Source organism: Eretmochelys imbricata, chromosome 7, assembly GCF_965152235.1.
Source record: "Eretmochelys imbricata isolate rEreImb1 chromosome 7, rEreImb1.hap1, whole genome shotgun sequence".
Taxonomy (NCBI): domain Eukaryota; kingdom Metazoa; phylum Chordata; order Testudines; family Cheloniidae; genus Eretmochelys; species Eretmochelys imbricata.
Genome location: NC_135578.1, coordinates 52,907,306 through 52,925,071, shown reverse-complemented (window position 1 = coordinate 52,925,071; position 17,766 = coordinate 52,907,306). Strand labels below are relative to the sequence as shown.

Genomic DNA, 17,766 nt, shown 5'->3' with positions numbered 1-17,766 from the left:
CACTTCCCCTATCTAATGGAATAGTGCTGTGTTGCTGAGTTTGGGTTCAGAACACTGCAGTGGGATATGGAAGGGCTAAATTCCTTTGTAGAATCTAGTCCTAAATTTTCCTCAAATTATTTTCACTGAATTTAAAAAAAAAATCCTGAAAATGTTTATGCTGTTAGTAGGGACTTAGTCCTGGCATTTGAAACACACCCAATTCCACAAGCTGTCTGAATTATGTAGTTCAATCTTGCTTATAACTATTCAATAATAATAAATAAAATATGATAAAGGGTGCACATAGCTTTTGATTGTTAAAGTAACCCTAACAAATTGAAAATTTGGTGGAAGTCAGGCCAATGTTTTTTACTTACAACTATATATTTTTAAACCAGAACACAGACAGATCAAAGGACTGGTACAAGACAATGTTCAAACAGATCCACAGGCTAACTAAAGGTACTGTAATATGGATAATTTTTTTTTTTAAAGAGACTAACCGGATAACAGTTTGCTTCACATAGATGGAATATTGCACTGTATATTAAATAAAGCATTTTGCATTTGTAATCCATGTTTGCTCTGGAACATAGAAATCAGCTAACAAATTTAAAGACGATACTATCAAAGGAGAGAACCCAGTCAATTCCAACGGGAGGTGTCAATTGCTCTTAAAGGTGAACTGAAAAACCTTTTATAAAAAGAAGAGAATTGTTTGTGATCCTGAATCATTAGCTGGGTGGTGGGTAGACAAAGGCTGTGTCTACACTAGTATATTTCAGGAAATCTCCCAGTATAACACAATGGTTGGGATTGCTTGTGTGAGAAGGGATAAGGGGTCTTTTACTACTTGTTCATTTGATGCTGCTTAGATTTTGGCCCCAAGGAGCACATTTTTCAACTCTTTTCCCACTTGTCAAGGAAACGTCCCGGGGTGATTAGTCCAGAATTTCCAAATAATCATATTTGGAGAGAGAAATACATGTTTTAAAATGTTCCTGTCAGAGCCAGGATTCAGGTTGCTCTGTTCCCCTTGCTACAGTTAGAAAACATCACAAATGCCTTTCTGTCCTTATTTAGCAATGCCATCAACTGGTGCTGGGAAACAGGTCCCTAAACTTCAGTCTTAGCAAGTACAATGACACCGAGTTGGCTTTTAAACAAGGAGAGGCTGCCCTGTGAAAATATGGACAGTCTGCAAGAGAAAGGAATTGGTAATGTTACATTGCTTAATAACTTAGGGCCTGATCCAAAACCTATTACGTGAATGGAAAGACTCCCATTAATTTCAGTGGGATCTGGATCAGACTTCTGCTGTTTAATACTGTTGGTATATTTAAAAGCCAAAACTATGGAGAGTTCTTATATATTGGTTACAATATATCCTCCATTAATGCATTACTTTTTGGTACATTGTATGTTCCACGTCTCTTAGTAGTGTAAGAAATGAATGAGATGGTATTAGCAATCCAGCCATGCATAAGGCCTGATGTACATGACAACACAATTCTGAGCTGTGCTTACTAAATGAAACACAGTGGATATAAAATAATGCAAGTTGGTTTGCATTTGCTGCTGCAGATGCTATTTTGATGAGCTGACGAGTGAGTTTATATAACCACTGAACTGGACGGAATGAGAACTGCTCAAGCTGTGAGTCGTAACCCTTGTGCTGCTGACACAGATTGTCCTTCACCTCCGATGATAGAGGCACATGCTTCAGGAGCAGAGGATGAGTTCAATCCCTGCTGTCTCCTGCTGTCTTCCAAGCAGCCCAGATGTGCACCGCAGTGATAACCACTGATGTGCCCATGGCTTTGTTACATTATAGACTCGGCATGAGAAGGATTGTTCCACAACTTCTGTGGATTCTTGCCTCACCTGGACTTCTCCTTTAAATCTTTCCTTTCTGTTCTTTTTCTAAAACTTGCTCCTTCCACTTAGAAACTCCTGAAGAAAACCCTTATTGCCCTACCTACAAATTCCCTGAACTTCCTGAAATCCAGCAAACACCCAAAGGTACCATAAGTTCAGCCAGAGTATCTGTTGTCTTGTGTTTGAGTTAACTGTACCGTAGCTCCATTATAGTAACTAGATTCAGGTACTAGATTATCATTATCCATTTATTACTCATGGTGGAAATTCGAGTACACCTAGTGTGCCTTAGTCTGTGATGTATAAAATGACTAAATCCTTCCTAACCCATTTATCTGTTTGAAAGTATGATACCATTTCAGTCTACTATTATCAAAATAGGCAATAAAAGTTTACAGTGGTAGAAAGTTGGGGAAATGATATGGTGCCTCCACTTCACTGTGGATAGTCTCAATACATACTGCTTTTCTCTGCTGCAGAAGACAATCCTTACTGTCCTACATACCAGTTTCCTGCGTCTACTCCTAGTCCTAAATCTGAAGGTAATAGTAAAGGACAAGATACCTTTTTCTGCACAAATGCTGCCTTGTCCATTTATTTTCTCCCTGGAGCTTCTCCTAGCCACTGAGTGTCATGCTGCCTCCTAATAGTTTGCTGTCTTTTGAGTGTTGCCGTGATGGTTTGAGGCCTATTTTGGCTTTGTGGTGCTCTTCTGGCTTTTTCACTAGCCTTTGACTAATGCTACAAAACTGGGCTCTGCTTTGTTTCATGTGCATAGTCAGCTATACCTAGCTATATGTGTGCAGTGGTTACTTAACATTCATACAATGCTGACTTACATCTCATCTTGATGATGTCTCTTGAAAGATGGCTTTAAGTATGGTTTTGTTTTCCTTGGGAGCAATACATTTCTTTAATCTGCTCTTAAAGTTTTTAATAGTAACACAGGATAGTGCCTGGCTCAAAAGTCACTGAAGCCCATTGACAAGATTCCCTAAAGTTTCCATGGTCTTTGGATCGGGCTGTTAGTGTCTATCTCTCTTTTTATTAAAGTACATTTTAGAATAAATGGGATGTTGCACATGTTGGTTTGCTCAAGGCTGGCCTCAGGAGCTCAAGGACAGGATTTGGCATTCTTTACCGGGAAACCCATTGTATCCCCTAGCTATCCTTTTGTCCTGCTGGTGGGTGGTTGCTCAGGTGGTGGTTCAAGCGCTGCTCAGAACCCTTTGCACTCTCACTTTCCAAGGAGCTGCTGCAGTAGCCAGTGCTGAAGAGACTGTCCTCTACATGTGAGAAGCATTGGCATCTGCTGCACTCAGCTGAACAGGAGCCAGGACAGGCTAGGTGGGCAGACATCTCCCACTGGGGGAAGTGTGGTTTGGGACTGGCCTGTTTGGGAGTAATCAGTAGAGGTTTTCCAGAGCCCTTTACTGCTACAACCTAGGAAACTTGCCTACTTTGCCTGTGCCTGAAGCCCGCCCTGGTGAGACTATTAAATAATCTTTCCAGACCATTTTTATACAACACGTACGGTGAGTTGTGCATGGTCGAACATAAAATATGGATCCCTTATGTCAAAACAGGCTAGGAGATTTAGACTCACATCCCCTGTTAAAATGAATGGGGAACAGATACTTCGAGACATGGGGATAAGATACATGCCCACCTTTGGTGCTTTGAGATGTATGGATGAAAAGTGCTATCCTATACAAGTGCAATGTATTTGATGCCTTAGTTGCAGAGATATTGTGTGAGAGAGAGACTATGATAAGCTGATGAATGATTGTTACAAAGATGATTCAATTTTCTTGTTTCAGGATCCATTTTACTTTTGTCAGAACTAACGTATTTTGCCACAAAGCACTGTCATTAATGCAGGAGGGCTTTGTATTCCCATAAATGTTTTCTGCTCATGCATAAATGCACAGATAAATAATATGCTCAGCTTTAGGTAGTCGCAATATTATTAGACCAAACATTTGTCCTTTGTTGTTGCTACCATGCAAAATATGTATGGCTTTTGATATCTGCTTGGATTCTTTCTTTATTAGAGAATCCAAGATAGTGGCAATAATTGGGTCCATTCTGGCAGTTCTAGACTATTCAAAGTCTTTTGGAAGTTTTTCTAAATATGAAACAAAGGGTTTGAACAGAGATGGACTGAAGCCTCATAATTCAAATCCAGGTTTCAAACAATCCAAAGTTCAGGGTTTGGGTTTAGGCCATTATAGAGACAGAAGCCATTTACAGAATTCTGATCTGGGCTCTTATTTCAAACACCTTCAAAGTGTGGGAAGTTCAGCCCCAGAGTTTTGGTTTGGGCCCCACACACAACTACTACACTTCTTAAGGTGCAATACAAACTACAAGGAAAAGTCCTTGTCTTACAGAAGGAGTCCAATATTGAAGCGATGAACTGGTGATTCCTACCTCCCATAAGGAAGGCCCTATGGGTACGGTACAGGACTGGGAATCAAGAGCCCTGGTGTCTATTCCCAGTTCTGCCAGTGACTTACTGTATGATCTTTACCAAGTCAATCAGTCCTTCAGTATTCCCAATTGTCAAATGGGAATAAATATGCTTACTCATCTTTGCAAAACACTGAGATGCAAAGCGTTATATATATATTCCAGTTATTAAGGTATCAAGCAGAGTGCCCAAAGGATCAGTCCTGGGGCCGGTTTTGTTCAATATCTTCATTAACGATCTGGTGAATGGTGTGGATTGCACCCTCAGTGAGTTTGCAGATGACACGAAACTGGGAGGAGTGGTAGATAGGCTGGAGGGTAGAGATAGGATACAGAGGGACCTAGACAAATTAGAGGATTGGGCCAAAAGAAATCTGATGAGGTTCAACAAGGAAAAGAGCAGAGTCCTGCACTTAGGATGGAAGAATTCCATACACTACTACAGACTAGGGACTGAGTGGCTAGGCAGCAGTTCTGCAGAAAAGGACCAAGGGGTTACAGTGAACGAGAAGCTGGATATGAGTCAATAGTGTGCACTTGTTGCCAAGAAGGCCAACGGCATTTTGGGCTGCATAAGTAGGAGCATTGCCAGCAGATTGGGGGACGTGATCCTTCCCCTCTGTTCGGCATTGGTGAGGCCTTATCTGGAGTACTGTGTCCAGTTTTGGGCCCCACACTACAAGAAGGATGTGGACAAATTGGAAAGAGTCCAGCGGAGGGCAACAAAAATGATTAGGGGACTGGAGCACATGACTTATGAGGAGAGGCTGAGGGAACTGGGATTGTTTAGTCTGCAGAAGAGAAGAATGAGAGGGGATTTGATAGCTGCTTTCAACTACCTGAAAGGAGGTTCCAAAGAGGATGGATCTAGACTGTTCTCAATGGTACAAGATGACAGAACAAGGAGTAATGGTCTCAAGTTGCAGTGGGGGAGGTTTAGGTTGGATATTAGGAAAAACTTTTTCACTAGGAGGGTGGTGAAGCACTGGAATGGGTTACCTAGGGAGGTGGTGGAATCTCCATCCTTAGAGGTTTTTAAGGTCAGGCTTGACAAAGCCCTGGCTGGGTTGATTTAGTTGGGGAATGGTCCTACTTTGAGCAGGGGCTTGGACTAGATGACTTCCTGAGGTCTCTTCCAACACTAATATTCTATGATTCTGTGATTTTATGAATATTGAAACTGGAAAGATGCAGACCCAACTGGAAACTAGCACTTTCTTGAAATGCAGTGCTTCTATATGTTTTTATTGGCTGAATTATTAGCTGCAATAAATTTTGGCATTTTCCTTCAAATAAATAATTTGTAAAGAAGTGTTTTCATTATTCCACCAGCTTTAAATAACTTCCTTAGAGGCAGTTGGCTGAGAGGGTATTTTTAGACATTCATTCACCTGTGCGTTTAGGAACAGGCGATTTTATGATTTGCCATATATTGTACTCTCTAGAGAAAACCCATTGTTTAATATGGGAATAACCGTCACCTTTCCAGCAAACTGCATCCTTTTTCTGCCGTTTAGATTAAACTGTGGAAATGATGCTGAAAACTGATGTTTGTCATTATGCCAGCTCAAGACTATCATAATTATAATGGAGTCACTAACCATCAGTTAGGAGCTAAACCTGCTGCTGTTCCAGTCAGAATGTAGCTTACCAAGACAATTCAGCAAAGGGGGGGAGAGAGCTAGAGAAAATTTGTTTGAGCTGAGCCTTTAACACACCCTTTTTGGTTCAATTAAAGGTGAAAATTCAAAGTCAGTTATTACGTTCTCCAACCCAATAGGTTCCTCAGGGTGAATGGCTCCAAGCGCCTCAAACGGGGAGGGCAAGGATTGGACCACGAGCAGGAACTACCCTCCCACCCCTTGCAATGGTGCCTACAGATCAGTGTTGAGGCACATAGGTGGGGCAGGGGTCACATGAGAGTGCTTACATTGCCATTGCCAGGGCTGTACCTGGTCAATGGATTGTGTATTTCACTGTCCCAGGCTGTCAATCAACACCACTGAGTTCACTAGGCATTTGGTTTAACCTGGTGTTCTTCTGATGGCCTCATCCATTCTGTATTTCTAGTCACCGTCACGCTACCCTTAATCCTTGGCTGTTTTAGGTATTTCTTCTCAAGAACACCAATGTCCCTTTACCCACAGTTCTCTCTGCAGAATTCGCTGTAATACATTTTCCTATGCTGTATCTCTTAGGCTTGTCCACATCTCCAAGACAAATGCAAGACCTTGAATTTGGATCATCAGCATGAAAGGAAGGATGGTCTTGGGGTGATGGCCTTAAACTGGGACTCAGGCACTGTGGGTTCAGTTCCTGACACTGACTTCCTCTGAGACTATGGGCACCTCATCTAGGATTTGTCCCAAAGCCTGCTGAAGACAAGCACAGTCTCTAAGTGCCTCAAATCCCCATGTATAAAATGGGAATGATGAGACTTCTTTTATCCCACCCTTTTCTGTGCCTGGCCTATTGAGAGTGTACGCTGTTGGGAGCAGGGACTATTTTTTGCTACAAGAACATGCAGCACCTAGCATGGTCCCTGTTTGTTTTGTACAAAGCACATTGTTGGTGCTCGAGGAATAATTTGTGTGTGTTAATATATTTAAATTCACTATACTAGTTAATAGAGGCAGAGTGGTCCAGTGATTGGAGCATGTGACTGAGAGTCAAGAACTCCTGGATTCTATTTCCATCTCTGACTCTGATATTACCTTAGGCAGGTCACTTAAGGCTTCAGTACCCCAGTTTGTCTTTCAGCTTTTGGTAACATTGGTATAATAATACCTACCTCCTCACAGAGGTTTTGTGACACTAAATGAACAAATGGTTGTAAAGCACTTTGAGACCCTCATAAAGAGGTGCTGAAGAAGTGGAAAGAATTTATATTCACAGTTCACCGAAAAACTATTTTCTAAGTGTGACTTTCACTGCTTAGAATCCTCTCTTTGTCATGGGTGTTTGGCACATTACTATGAGATTAAGGATAATGTGTGACCAAAAGAAAGCAGAGAGGCCTTGAAGCAACACTTTCATCTCACTTGCAAACTGTTTTGTTTGTTTTTCAGATGAAGATTCTGATTCTTACTCTCCTCATTATTCCTATTCTGAAGATAGTAAGTAACATTTCACGTGCAACATTATGCACATGAATTAACAGTAAGCATCGCTCGTCTTGGCCTCCTACAAAATTTACCAAGATTTTTATATATGCCTTTTTGCAGCAAGAACCCAGCCCTCAGTGCCCCGGTCCAAGAGTGAGATGGACAACATTGACCCTGACAAGGTTGTTAAGAGATCTGCTACTCTGCCACTTCCAACTCGTACTTCATCGCTGAAATCCAGCCCAGAAAGGTAACCTGAACTAAGAGAGAAACTCAAAAGTTCTCATTAGGAGGGGACTCAGATGCAAAGCTTGGACCCGGATTTGGAGCTGAACTTTCCCAGAGTTCAGGGCAGTTTGGATCTGGAGAATAGCAAGGGCTTGTGCTGTTCCTCTGATCGGTATTGAAACCCTAATGTGTTCCTTCATCATCCCAACCTACCCCCTCTGTTTGTCTGTCTCATTCATCTATCACCTCCATATCTTTTCATGTAGCTCAGGCCCACTCTGGGGCAGGGACTGTTTCCCTTTGTACTTGCCTGTACAATGTCTAGCACAGCAAGTCCTTATCCTTAATTGTGGTTCCTAGGCACTACACCGTAATATAAATATTAACAAGTATCCAAAATGTCTCTAAACCTCCTGGGTCTACAGAACTGAGTTGGAAGTCTCCTGAAAAAAGGCCCTTCTAGAGCCAGTCTGGACTTGGAAATCCAGAGACACATGAAAATGAAAGTAAAGGGCAGTATGGTCTAGCAGACAGGACTTGGAATGCTGGACCTGCTTTCTATTCCTGGCTCTGCTGTGGGACCTTAGGCAAGTCCCTTCAACTCTTGTGCCTGTTTCCTCTCCAGTCCTTCATGTGTCTTGTCTAAATTGTAAGCTCTCTGGGTCAAGGACTATCTCTTACTATTTATTTATACAGCACCTAGCACCTTGGGGCCCCTGAATCCCTGCTTGAAATGCACATCATCATCATTGTGGGGAGCATGGGTTTGGATTTATTTCAGGGCTTGGCAAAGTTTGTTTGGGAAATGGGTCTTGCTGACTCTCAATCAGCTAATCAGCCCTGGAAACCCAGTTCAACACACTGCAAAGTCAATGGGATTTTCAGGTCCTAGCTAGCATCAGATACTGTTTTCACTCCTGCTTTTTAACCATGCGTGTAGAAGCTCATTGTAATAATAACAAATGCATTTACTGAACAGAGGGTGGGGAGAAAGCAAAATAGGCTATGAATATTTTATGCAATGATTAATTCAACCAGCTTTTAAAACCCTCTGCTCCCACTTCCTCTCAGTGGTTCACACTGGCTTCAAATGAGCAGCTCCATAGTCTGTTTACTAACATAGAAAGCACCTAAGGCCACATGACTAGAAGATGATGATCTCTGATAGATATGATCCTCCCAGCATAGCAATTAAAGGGGAAGTACTGTAGCTTCCTGGTAAAACTCTTGTGAATCAAAAGATTAGACTAATTAGTGCTTTACATTATCAGGTAACAAAACCAGCAGGACTCAGCTGGGGAGAATATTTCCTAGGGTTGGAAGTGCTAAAACAATCAGGTCTGTTCTACACTGTGGAAATTAGACTGGTTGAAGCCCCTAGAATATTTATAAAACACTCTACAAATGATCTAATAACTGGCCAGAACAAGCAACCTTTCACCAGCAGGTTTAGTTCTGGTTAATGCTTAACCAGTCCAGTGTGAACCACGAGAGTACCAGTAGTGATACACACAAACTGAAATGGTTCAATTTAGCCCTCTCTTTACTGTCTCACAGCACACTGGTGGCCTTGCAAAACCTGCCAGAATGCACTACTTCTGGGAATTGTAGGATAGGTTCCCTGAGTGCATTGCAACTGAGATGGTCTGGACAGTGCTAGTGTGGATGGTGCACAGAACTTAAACCATTTCAGGTGGCTAGTGTTGTCTGAACCATTTGTACTTACAAGCCAGTTCAGTACAACCACATCAGATCTCTAGTACAGATGAGCCCTTTGAACTGCCCAGCAGAAGAAAGATGGGCCCACACCACAGACTTCAGCCCCAGTTCCCTCCACACTCTGCCTGAATGTTGGGAAAGGGTGGATGTTCTAGTCTCAGAGGGTGGCTTAAGATTTCGAGCCTAGATTCAGTTCAAAGTCGGGGGGGTGTTGGAATTCTGCAGGACTATCTCTAAGGTACTTTCAGTAAGGAAAGAAGCGTGAGTTTGGCAATTCATGGGAAAGAATTGCCAGAAACCTTTACTGTCCTTTCAAGTGATTTTTAGCAGCTGATACATGTACACAGATTTAATTCTGGCTGCTATTAAAAAACAAACCCAAACCCATCTGACCTGTTCCTGTTGCCGCAAGTTTCCTACTTTAGGCTATGTCTACACTACGCAGCTTTTAGCAACACAGCTGTGCCACTAAAAGGCATGCAGTGTAGCTGCTGTTTATCAGCAGGAGAGAGCTCTCCTGTCGACAAAAAACTTCCACCCCCAATGAGCGGCGGTAGCTTTGTCAGCAGTTCACACAGGCGCTTTTTGTCGACAAAACTTTTCTCTCTTATGGGGAGGAGGGTTTAACACCTCTGAACGACAAAACTTTTGTCATTCAGTTGCCAGTGTAGACAAAGCCATAGATTAAAAAATTCCCTGATTAAATCCAGATTAACTGGGGAAGGAGCTTGTCCAAAGAGTACACTCATTTTCATGGCAATGGCAGAGTTCTGGGCTAATTAGCTTCTCTTTCCTCAGGAATGATTGGGAACCCCCAGACAAGAAGGTGGATACCAGAAAATACCGGGCAGAGCCAAAGAGCATTTACGACTACCGGCCAGGAAAGTCCTCTGTTTTGGACAATGAAAAAATGGTAATGTTCCTTTTATCCTACTCCATGACTTTGGCCTATGTTTACAGTATGCTCCACAAGTGCTTGTATATTTCCATTCAGATAAGTTTCCTTACACTTATATCGCCTACGTTATGCCATTCCCATATATTTTGTTTTGCAAATGTTTGAGTAACTTCTTAACATTGTCATTCCACTAAAGGCAGATCCTGGGGAGCTGAGAGGGGCCTTTCCTTGTGGATGTGTTATTTTCTGTGTTAAGTATAAAGAAAAGGAGTACTTGTGGCACCTTAGAGACTAACAAATTTATTTGAGCATAAGCTTTCGTGAGCTACAGAATACAGACTAACACGGCTGCTACTCTGAAACCTGTGTTAAGTATGGCTCACTAACCCTAGTTTGTAATCTGTGTTTGACTCCATGGCTTGTTTCTGGTTTTAAAGATGTGCTTATTTCTAATGCACAGCAATAGTTTATTCCATAGTGTTTGAGGCAGCTAGTGTTCAAAGTTTGTTTTGTTCTCAGGTCAGCAGCTTTAAAGAAGTTAACAGTAAATTTCATACTGTGTTAGTGTAATCAAGGAAGTTCCAAAAAAATATGGAGGTGTTTTTTATTAAGTGAATATTTTGGTACCTAAAGTTGTGATTGTTCTTTGAGGGGTATTTGTTTGAAAGCACAGTTTAAAGTGCTGATTGTTTGTGAGACTCACAGTATAAGTCTGGGGCCATGTTTTCGTTAACGCTTTGGGGCAGGATTGAGGAGCTGTACAGAGCGAACAGTCACTTTTACTTTAAGATACAGTTGTGACAGGCAATTTAAAAGCAACAGAAGTATGTGGCTAAACTGCTGAATAATATGTTTCAGAGTCTGACTCAGAGTTTCTCCCTGTTCAATATTTGCTTTCAAGTAACATAAGGCCCATTATTTTATCCTGGGACTAATTCTCCTTTCACACCAGTGTAACACCATCAATTTCAATTTCTTGGTCCAGGCCCAATCCAATGCCTGTTGAAATCAGTGACATCCTTGCCTTGACTCCAGTGGGCATTGGATGCAGTACACTGATGTAAGTGAGAGGCAAATCAGGCCCCTAGTTTGCGTATAATAGGAAGGGTCATTCCTACTGTTCTGGCTGGAGCAAGATTTGAACAGGAATTTTGCCTAAGGACTACAGGCTTAGGCTCTGTGATTTAAAGCCTGATTCATCAAAGCACTTAAGCCCATGCTCAATTCCCACTCCAGTCAATGGGACTGTTCACACGCTTAAAATTAAGCCTGTGCTTAAAACGTTGCTGAATCAGAGTCTAAAAACCAGAAGAGGGACAATCACCAAAGCAGCTGGAAAGACTCCTGCACAGTTAAGTAAAGAGTAAGGTGAGTTTTGAGAATGACACTCTTGACCATTTTTCTTTTTTTACCAGCTGTCATTTCAAACCAAAGATCACAGAGGACAGGTGCTGAAATATAAAATGGGACTGAAGTGCCTGTTGTTTGATTGTGCTCTGTGTCAGAATCCTTTTTCCCTAGCGTGTCTAAATATGATAGTGATATGTAGACCTTGTTTTGTGTTGTTGAGGGAAACCTAAAAACCAGTAGAAGGGTTATGTGAAGATAATTTGCAGTCTATTAATAGGTTGCAATTGCTATGCCATATTCAAAGCAGTAGCTATTAGGGGCCTGATCCAAAGCTCTTGCCATCAATGCAAAGATTCCCATTGATTTCAGTGGCCTTTAGATCAGTTCCACTGTAAATTTTACTATGCGACAAGCTCAAAGCTTTTTGGGAGTCAATACATAATGTATAGAAACAGAGGCATTGCATCTGTTTGGACTGCAGTTAATGGCAGTACCTTTCTCCAATCCCTCGTGGTTTAACTAGGCTTACTCTAGACCCTTGGGAATTAACCTCTTTTTGTGGTGACTTCACCAGGTGACACAAAAAGTTTAACCATTTAACTTTCAGATACAAGCGTTTCCCCGTCTCCCTCCCCCCATGGGGTCAGATACCCCCATGGGGGGGTTGTTTTGGGTAGCAGCCAGCTTAGGACAGGAGATAATAAAATTGGAAGCATAAGAAGAATAAGCACAAAGGGTTGGCACTAAACTGCAAAGAATTGCTTGGTTTTGGCTATTGTGATTGGCACAGAGGGCTGAGGGCCAGGCATTTCTTAGTTCTGGCCCTAGCCCTGGCAGAACTCTCTCCTTAGCCATATCCCGTTAGGATAAATCAGGTTCTCTACTTTCTGAGGTTTTCTCCGCCAGGACCCAGATTGTGGAAGTGCATCTGACAATCACCGTCTTCTGTGAAAAGAGCCCTGGGCAGAGCCATCCAGTGGTCTTGAGAACAGCACTAGGAGCTAGAAACTCCTGGGTTTTAAATCCATCTCTGACACACCATTCTTTTGTGGTCTTGGGCAAGTCACTTCATGACTCTTCCTCACTTTTCCCACCCCTGTAAACTGGGGGTGGTAATACTTACTCACCTACTGTACACCACAGAGGTGCTGTAATAGATAAAAGGGTCAAAGTCAGCCTTGGCATACATGTTCACAACTCCTGACTGACTCACTTCAGCGGAAGCTGGATCCACTTATTCAAGGGCTGATTTGGTTAATTGATTTTTAAAGTCCTTTCAAGATGTCTACAGGAGAAATTTGTCTAAGTGCTCAGTATTACAGTGGGCAAAAATTATTTGCACGTCATTTCACTGAGTTACTGTACAAACAACTTCATTTTAGGGGAGGATTCTGGACTGCACCTCAGTAGACACACTGCACAGAAAGTATAGCCCAGGAGGAGAGAGGGACCAGGGTGGCTTTTATGCCAACTTTTTGCCTTTCAGATTTTTGGCTGCTGAGGGAGCTGAAATGGCCACTAGTATAAGCAGCCTTGGGGCTGCTCTAACTTATGGAAGCCTCCCCAGTGTTGCCTACAGGATGCGCAGCAGTCCAGAGTCACTTGTAGTGTTCAGTGCCATGGAAAAACTCCCTCCTGCAGTCTGACTCTGACACATCTGCACTAGCACTATCGGGCGGAGTGGACAGCACTGGGCTACTTATATTGATTCCTGTGCATGGCCCCTATACACGACAACAGTAGCATATAGAGCAGGGGTGGGCAAACTACGGCCTGTGAGCAATTTTAAGCCAGCCTGCGAGCCGTACCACATGGCTTGGCCCCGCTGCAGCGCTCCAGCTGGGACGCTGGGTTGGGGTTGCACCATCCGGCTCAGCCCTGGTCCGGCCGGGGCACTGGATCAGGGGCCGCACCACGCGGCTCGGCCCCACTCCAGCGCTCCTGCCAGGCCACAGGGTCGGGGCCACACCACGTGGCTCCCAGAAGCCGCAGCATGGCCCCGCTCCGGCTCCTATGCACTACAATGGGAGCTGCAGGGGTGGTGCCTGCAGACGGGGCAGTGTGCAGAGTCGCCTGACCACGCTTCTGCGCATGAGCTGGAGAAGGGACATGCCACTTCTTCCGGGAACCGCTTGAGGTAAGCGCTGCTTGGAGCCTGCATCCCCTGAGCCTCTCCACATGCCTCAACCCCTTACCCCAGCCCTGATCCCCTTCCCGCTCTCCAAACCCCACGATCCCAGCTCAGAGCACCCTCCTGCACCCCAAACCTCTCATCCCCAGCCCCACCCCAGAGCCCACATCCCAACCCCAATTTTGTGAGCATTCATGGCCCACCATACAATTTCTATTCCTGATGTGGCTCTCGGGCCAAAAAGTTTGCCCACCCCTGATATACAGGCTGAGGTGGGGGCCTTTCATGTCTTGCTGCAATGACTATAAGCTTATAATACACTTAGAGCCACTTAAATTAAAGGCTAGATCCATTTAAATCAAATTTAACCAGATCTATCTTCGTAACCTAGAGCACTGAATTTGTTCTCTCACATCAACAAAAATATGGTTACACAACTTTAAGTTGTTTTGTTAAAATAGATTTTAGGCATGAAAGGGAGCTTTCTTTTCAGCTGTGCTGTTACCTGTCCTGTCTGGTTTTTCCTTCATTCTAGTTTTGTCTGATTCTCTAACATTTATTTGTGAATAAGCGAAGTATATTGTCTTCCTATTCATCCCCTTTGAGATCTTTCAGAAGTGTGCTCTCTCTAATTGTGTCCTCTTTGATTTAGAATGCCACCTCTCACTCTGTTTGCTGTGTATGGACCACAGTTTCTCACATATCCATGTGCTGTTAAAGATGCAGTATGTTTAATGCTCTGGGGCTCAACAATAGATAATTTGCTTTTTTTTTTTTTTTTTTTTTTTTTCCAAATGAAAATTCAAAAAAAATTATAGGCTTAACCTTGAACCTGAGAGAGTTTTTAACAGTAGGAGCAATGGACTGCAAATTAGGAGTCCTGAGGTGCTTTCCCAGCTCTTCCACTGACTTATCTTGAGCAAATCACTTAACCGCTATCTGCCTCAGTTTCCCCATCTAAAAATTGAACTAGTTCTCTCCCAGGGGTGCTGTAAGGTTTAATTAATGATTGTAAAACATTCAGAGATCCTTGAATGGAAGGTATTGTAGAAGTACTAAATTATTAGGCTAACTAGCCACATTATTCAATTGAAAACATTGAGACTGCATCTCTAACAGTCCCTTTCCTATGTATTCTTTGCATAATGTTATCCTTCTCTTTCTTTCATTCCCTTATCACCAACTCCTTTAGACTCGGGATATAAGTCCAGAAGAGATAGATTTAAAGAATGAACCTTGGTATAAATTCTTTTCGGAATTGGAGTTTGGGAAACCGGTAAGTTTGCTAGCTGCAATGATTGATAAAGTCAACCTGCATTTTGTAATGATGCTGTTGCAACTCTACTCTAGTTCCTAGATACTCAATGAGACAGCACTTCCAGATTCATGGAGTCATAGAATATCAGGGTTGGAAGGGACCTCAGGAGGTCATCTAGTCCAACCCCCTGCTCAAAGCAGGACCAATCCCCAACTAAATCATCCCAGCCAGGGTTTTGTCAAGCCTGACCTTAAAAACTTCTAAGAAAGAAGATTCCACCACCTCCCTAGGTAACGCATTCCAGTGTTTCACCACCCTCCTAGTGAAAACGTTTGTCCTAATATCCAACCTAAATCTCCCCCACTGCAACTTGAGACCATTACTCCTCGTTCTGTCAACTGCAACCACTGAGAACAGTCTAGATCCATCCTCTTTGGAACCCCCTTTCAGGTAGTTGAAAGCAGCTATCAAATCCCCCCTCATTCTTCTCTTCCGCAGACTAAACAATCCCAGTTCCCTCAGCCTTTCCTCATTAATCACGTGTTCCAGTCCCCTAAGCATTTTTGTTGCCCTCTGCTGGACGTTTTCCAATTTTTCTACATCCTTCTTGTAGGTTGGGGCCCAAAACCAAACACAGTACTCCAGATGAGGCCTCACCAATGTCGAATAGAGGGGAACGATCACATCCCTCGATGTGCTGGCAATGCCCCTACTTATACAGCCCAAAATGCCATTGGCCTTCATGGCAGCAAGTGCACACTATTGACTCATATCCAGCTTCTCGTCCACTGTAACCCCTAGGTCCTTTTCTGCAGAACTGCTGCCTAGCCACTCAGTCCCTAGTCTGTAGCAGTGCATGGGATTCTTCCGTCCTAAGTGCAGGAGTCTGCACTTTTCCTTGTTGAACCTCATCAGATTTCTTTTGGCCCAATCCTCTAATTTGTCTAGGTCCCTCTGTATCCTATCCCTACCCTCCAGCGTATCTACCTCTCCTCCCAGTTTGGTGTCATCTGCAAACTTGCTGAGGGTGCAGTCCACGCCATCCTCCAGATCATTAATGAAACATGACCGTTCATAACTGAGCCTTGGCACTGACATATAGTAGTAGTTCGGTGACCATTTAAAACATTTTAAAGACATAATATTTGACCTTCAGCTTCACAGGAAAATATGCCAACTAGTGAGTCAATATCACTTTCATGTGTCAGAGTTCAGCTTGAGGTTTTACTTTTAAAGGTAGCAATGATTGTTCTCATTCATTTAGTGTCCCCTTTTCCATACTCGCATTCCCTTCTCCTCTCACAAGATCTGGATGGCTGCTACTTAACCTATTACATAATTTTAAGTCAATGAGAGTCACTCTCATATTATAGCCCTGGGTCCTTCATCTGTGGTCAAAAAGTACCAGCTGTCTATAAACTGATCTTGACCCTGTTCCCTCCTCTTTGCCTTCTTCATGCAACCTGTTCTCTGCCAAATATGTTGCAGTGGTTTGCATCAAGGATCCCAGGGTTATTCCCAGAAACAATTCCCTCCAAAAAGTCTAATCAAGAGAATCACATATTTTTATTTCCAGTCCATCTGCATAGCCTGCATTTCACAGCTATAAGAATGATTAAATGGATCCTAATTATCCAATAAGGAATAGAGGGGAATAATCACTTCCCTTGATCTGCCGGCAATGCTCCTACTAATATAGCCCAATATGCTGTTGGCCTTCTTGGCAACAAGGGCACACTGCTGACTCATACCCAGCTTCTCATCCACTGTAATCCCCAGGTCCCTTTCTGCAGAATTGATGCTAAGACAGTCGGTCCCCACTCTGTAGCGGTGCATGGGATTCTTCCTTCCTAAGTGCAGGACTCTGCACTTGTCCTTGTTGAACCTCATCAGATTTCTTTTGGCCCAATCCTCCAATTTGTCTAGTCACTCTGGACCCTATCCCTATCCTCCAGCATATCTACCTCTCCCCACAGTTTAGTGTCATCTGCGAATTTGCTGAGCATGCAATTAATCCCATCATCAAGATCATTGATAAAGAAGTTGAACAAAACTGGCCCCAGGACTGACCCTTTGGGCATTCTTCTTGATACCGGCTGCCAACTAGACATCGAGCCATTGATCACTACCCGTTGAGCTGGACAATCTAGCCAGCTTTCTATCCACCTTATAGTCCATTCATCCAATCCATATTTCTTTAACTTGCTGGCAAGAATACTGTGGGAGACAGTATCAAAAGCTTTGCTAAAGTCAAGAGATATCACATCCACCGCTTTTCCCATATTCACAGAGCCAGTTATCTCATCATAGAAGGCAATCAGGTTGGTCAGGCATGACTTGCCCTTGGTGAATCCATGTTGACTGTTCCTGGTGACCTTCCTCTCCTCCATAGGCTTCAAAATGGATTCCTTGAGGTCCGCTCCATGATTTTGCCCGGGACTGAAGTGAGGCTGACCGGTCTATAGTTCCCCAGGTTCTCTTTCTTCTCTTTTTTAAAGATGGGCACTATATTTGCCTTTTTCCAATCATCCAGGACCTCCCCCGATCACCATGAATCTTCAAAGATAATGGCCAGTGGCTCTGCAATCACATCAGCCAACTCCCTCAGCACCCTTGTGTGCATTAGATCTGGACCCATGGACTTGTGCATGTCCAGCTTTTCTAAATAGTCCTTAACCTGTTCTTTCACCACTGAGGGTTGGTCACCTCCTCCCCATACTGTGTTGCCCAGTGCAGCAACTCCAGT

At 43.2% G+C, this 17,766-nt stretch overlaps 1 protein-coding gene across 1 annotated transcript in view; it reads left to right on the top strand.

Annotated features, from left to right (window-relative positions):
• Positions 1–17,766, top strand: part of SORBS1 (sorbin and SH3 domain containing 1) — a 174,348-nt gene that overhangs the window by 106,796 nt on the left and 49,786 nt on the right. Inside the window, exons 12-18 of the mRNA XM_077822822.1 lie at positions 381–444; positions 1,930–2,004; positions 2,340–2,402; positions 7,401–7,448; positions 7,557–7,686; positions 10,182–10,296; positions 14,955–15,038. Of these exons, the coding sequence (XP_077678948.1) occupies positions 381–444; positions 1,930–2,004; positions 2,340–2,402; positions 7,401–7,448; positions 7,557–7,686; positions 10,182–10,296; positions 14,955–15,038 (579 nt within the window). The remainder of the gene's footprint in view (positions 1–380; positions 445–1,929; positions 2,005–2,339; positions 2,403–7,400; positions 7,449–7,556; positions 7,687–10,181; positions 10,297–14,954; positions 15,039–17,766) is intronic.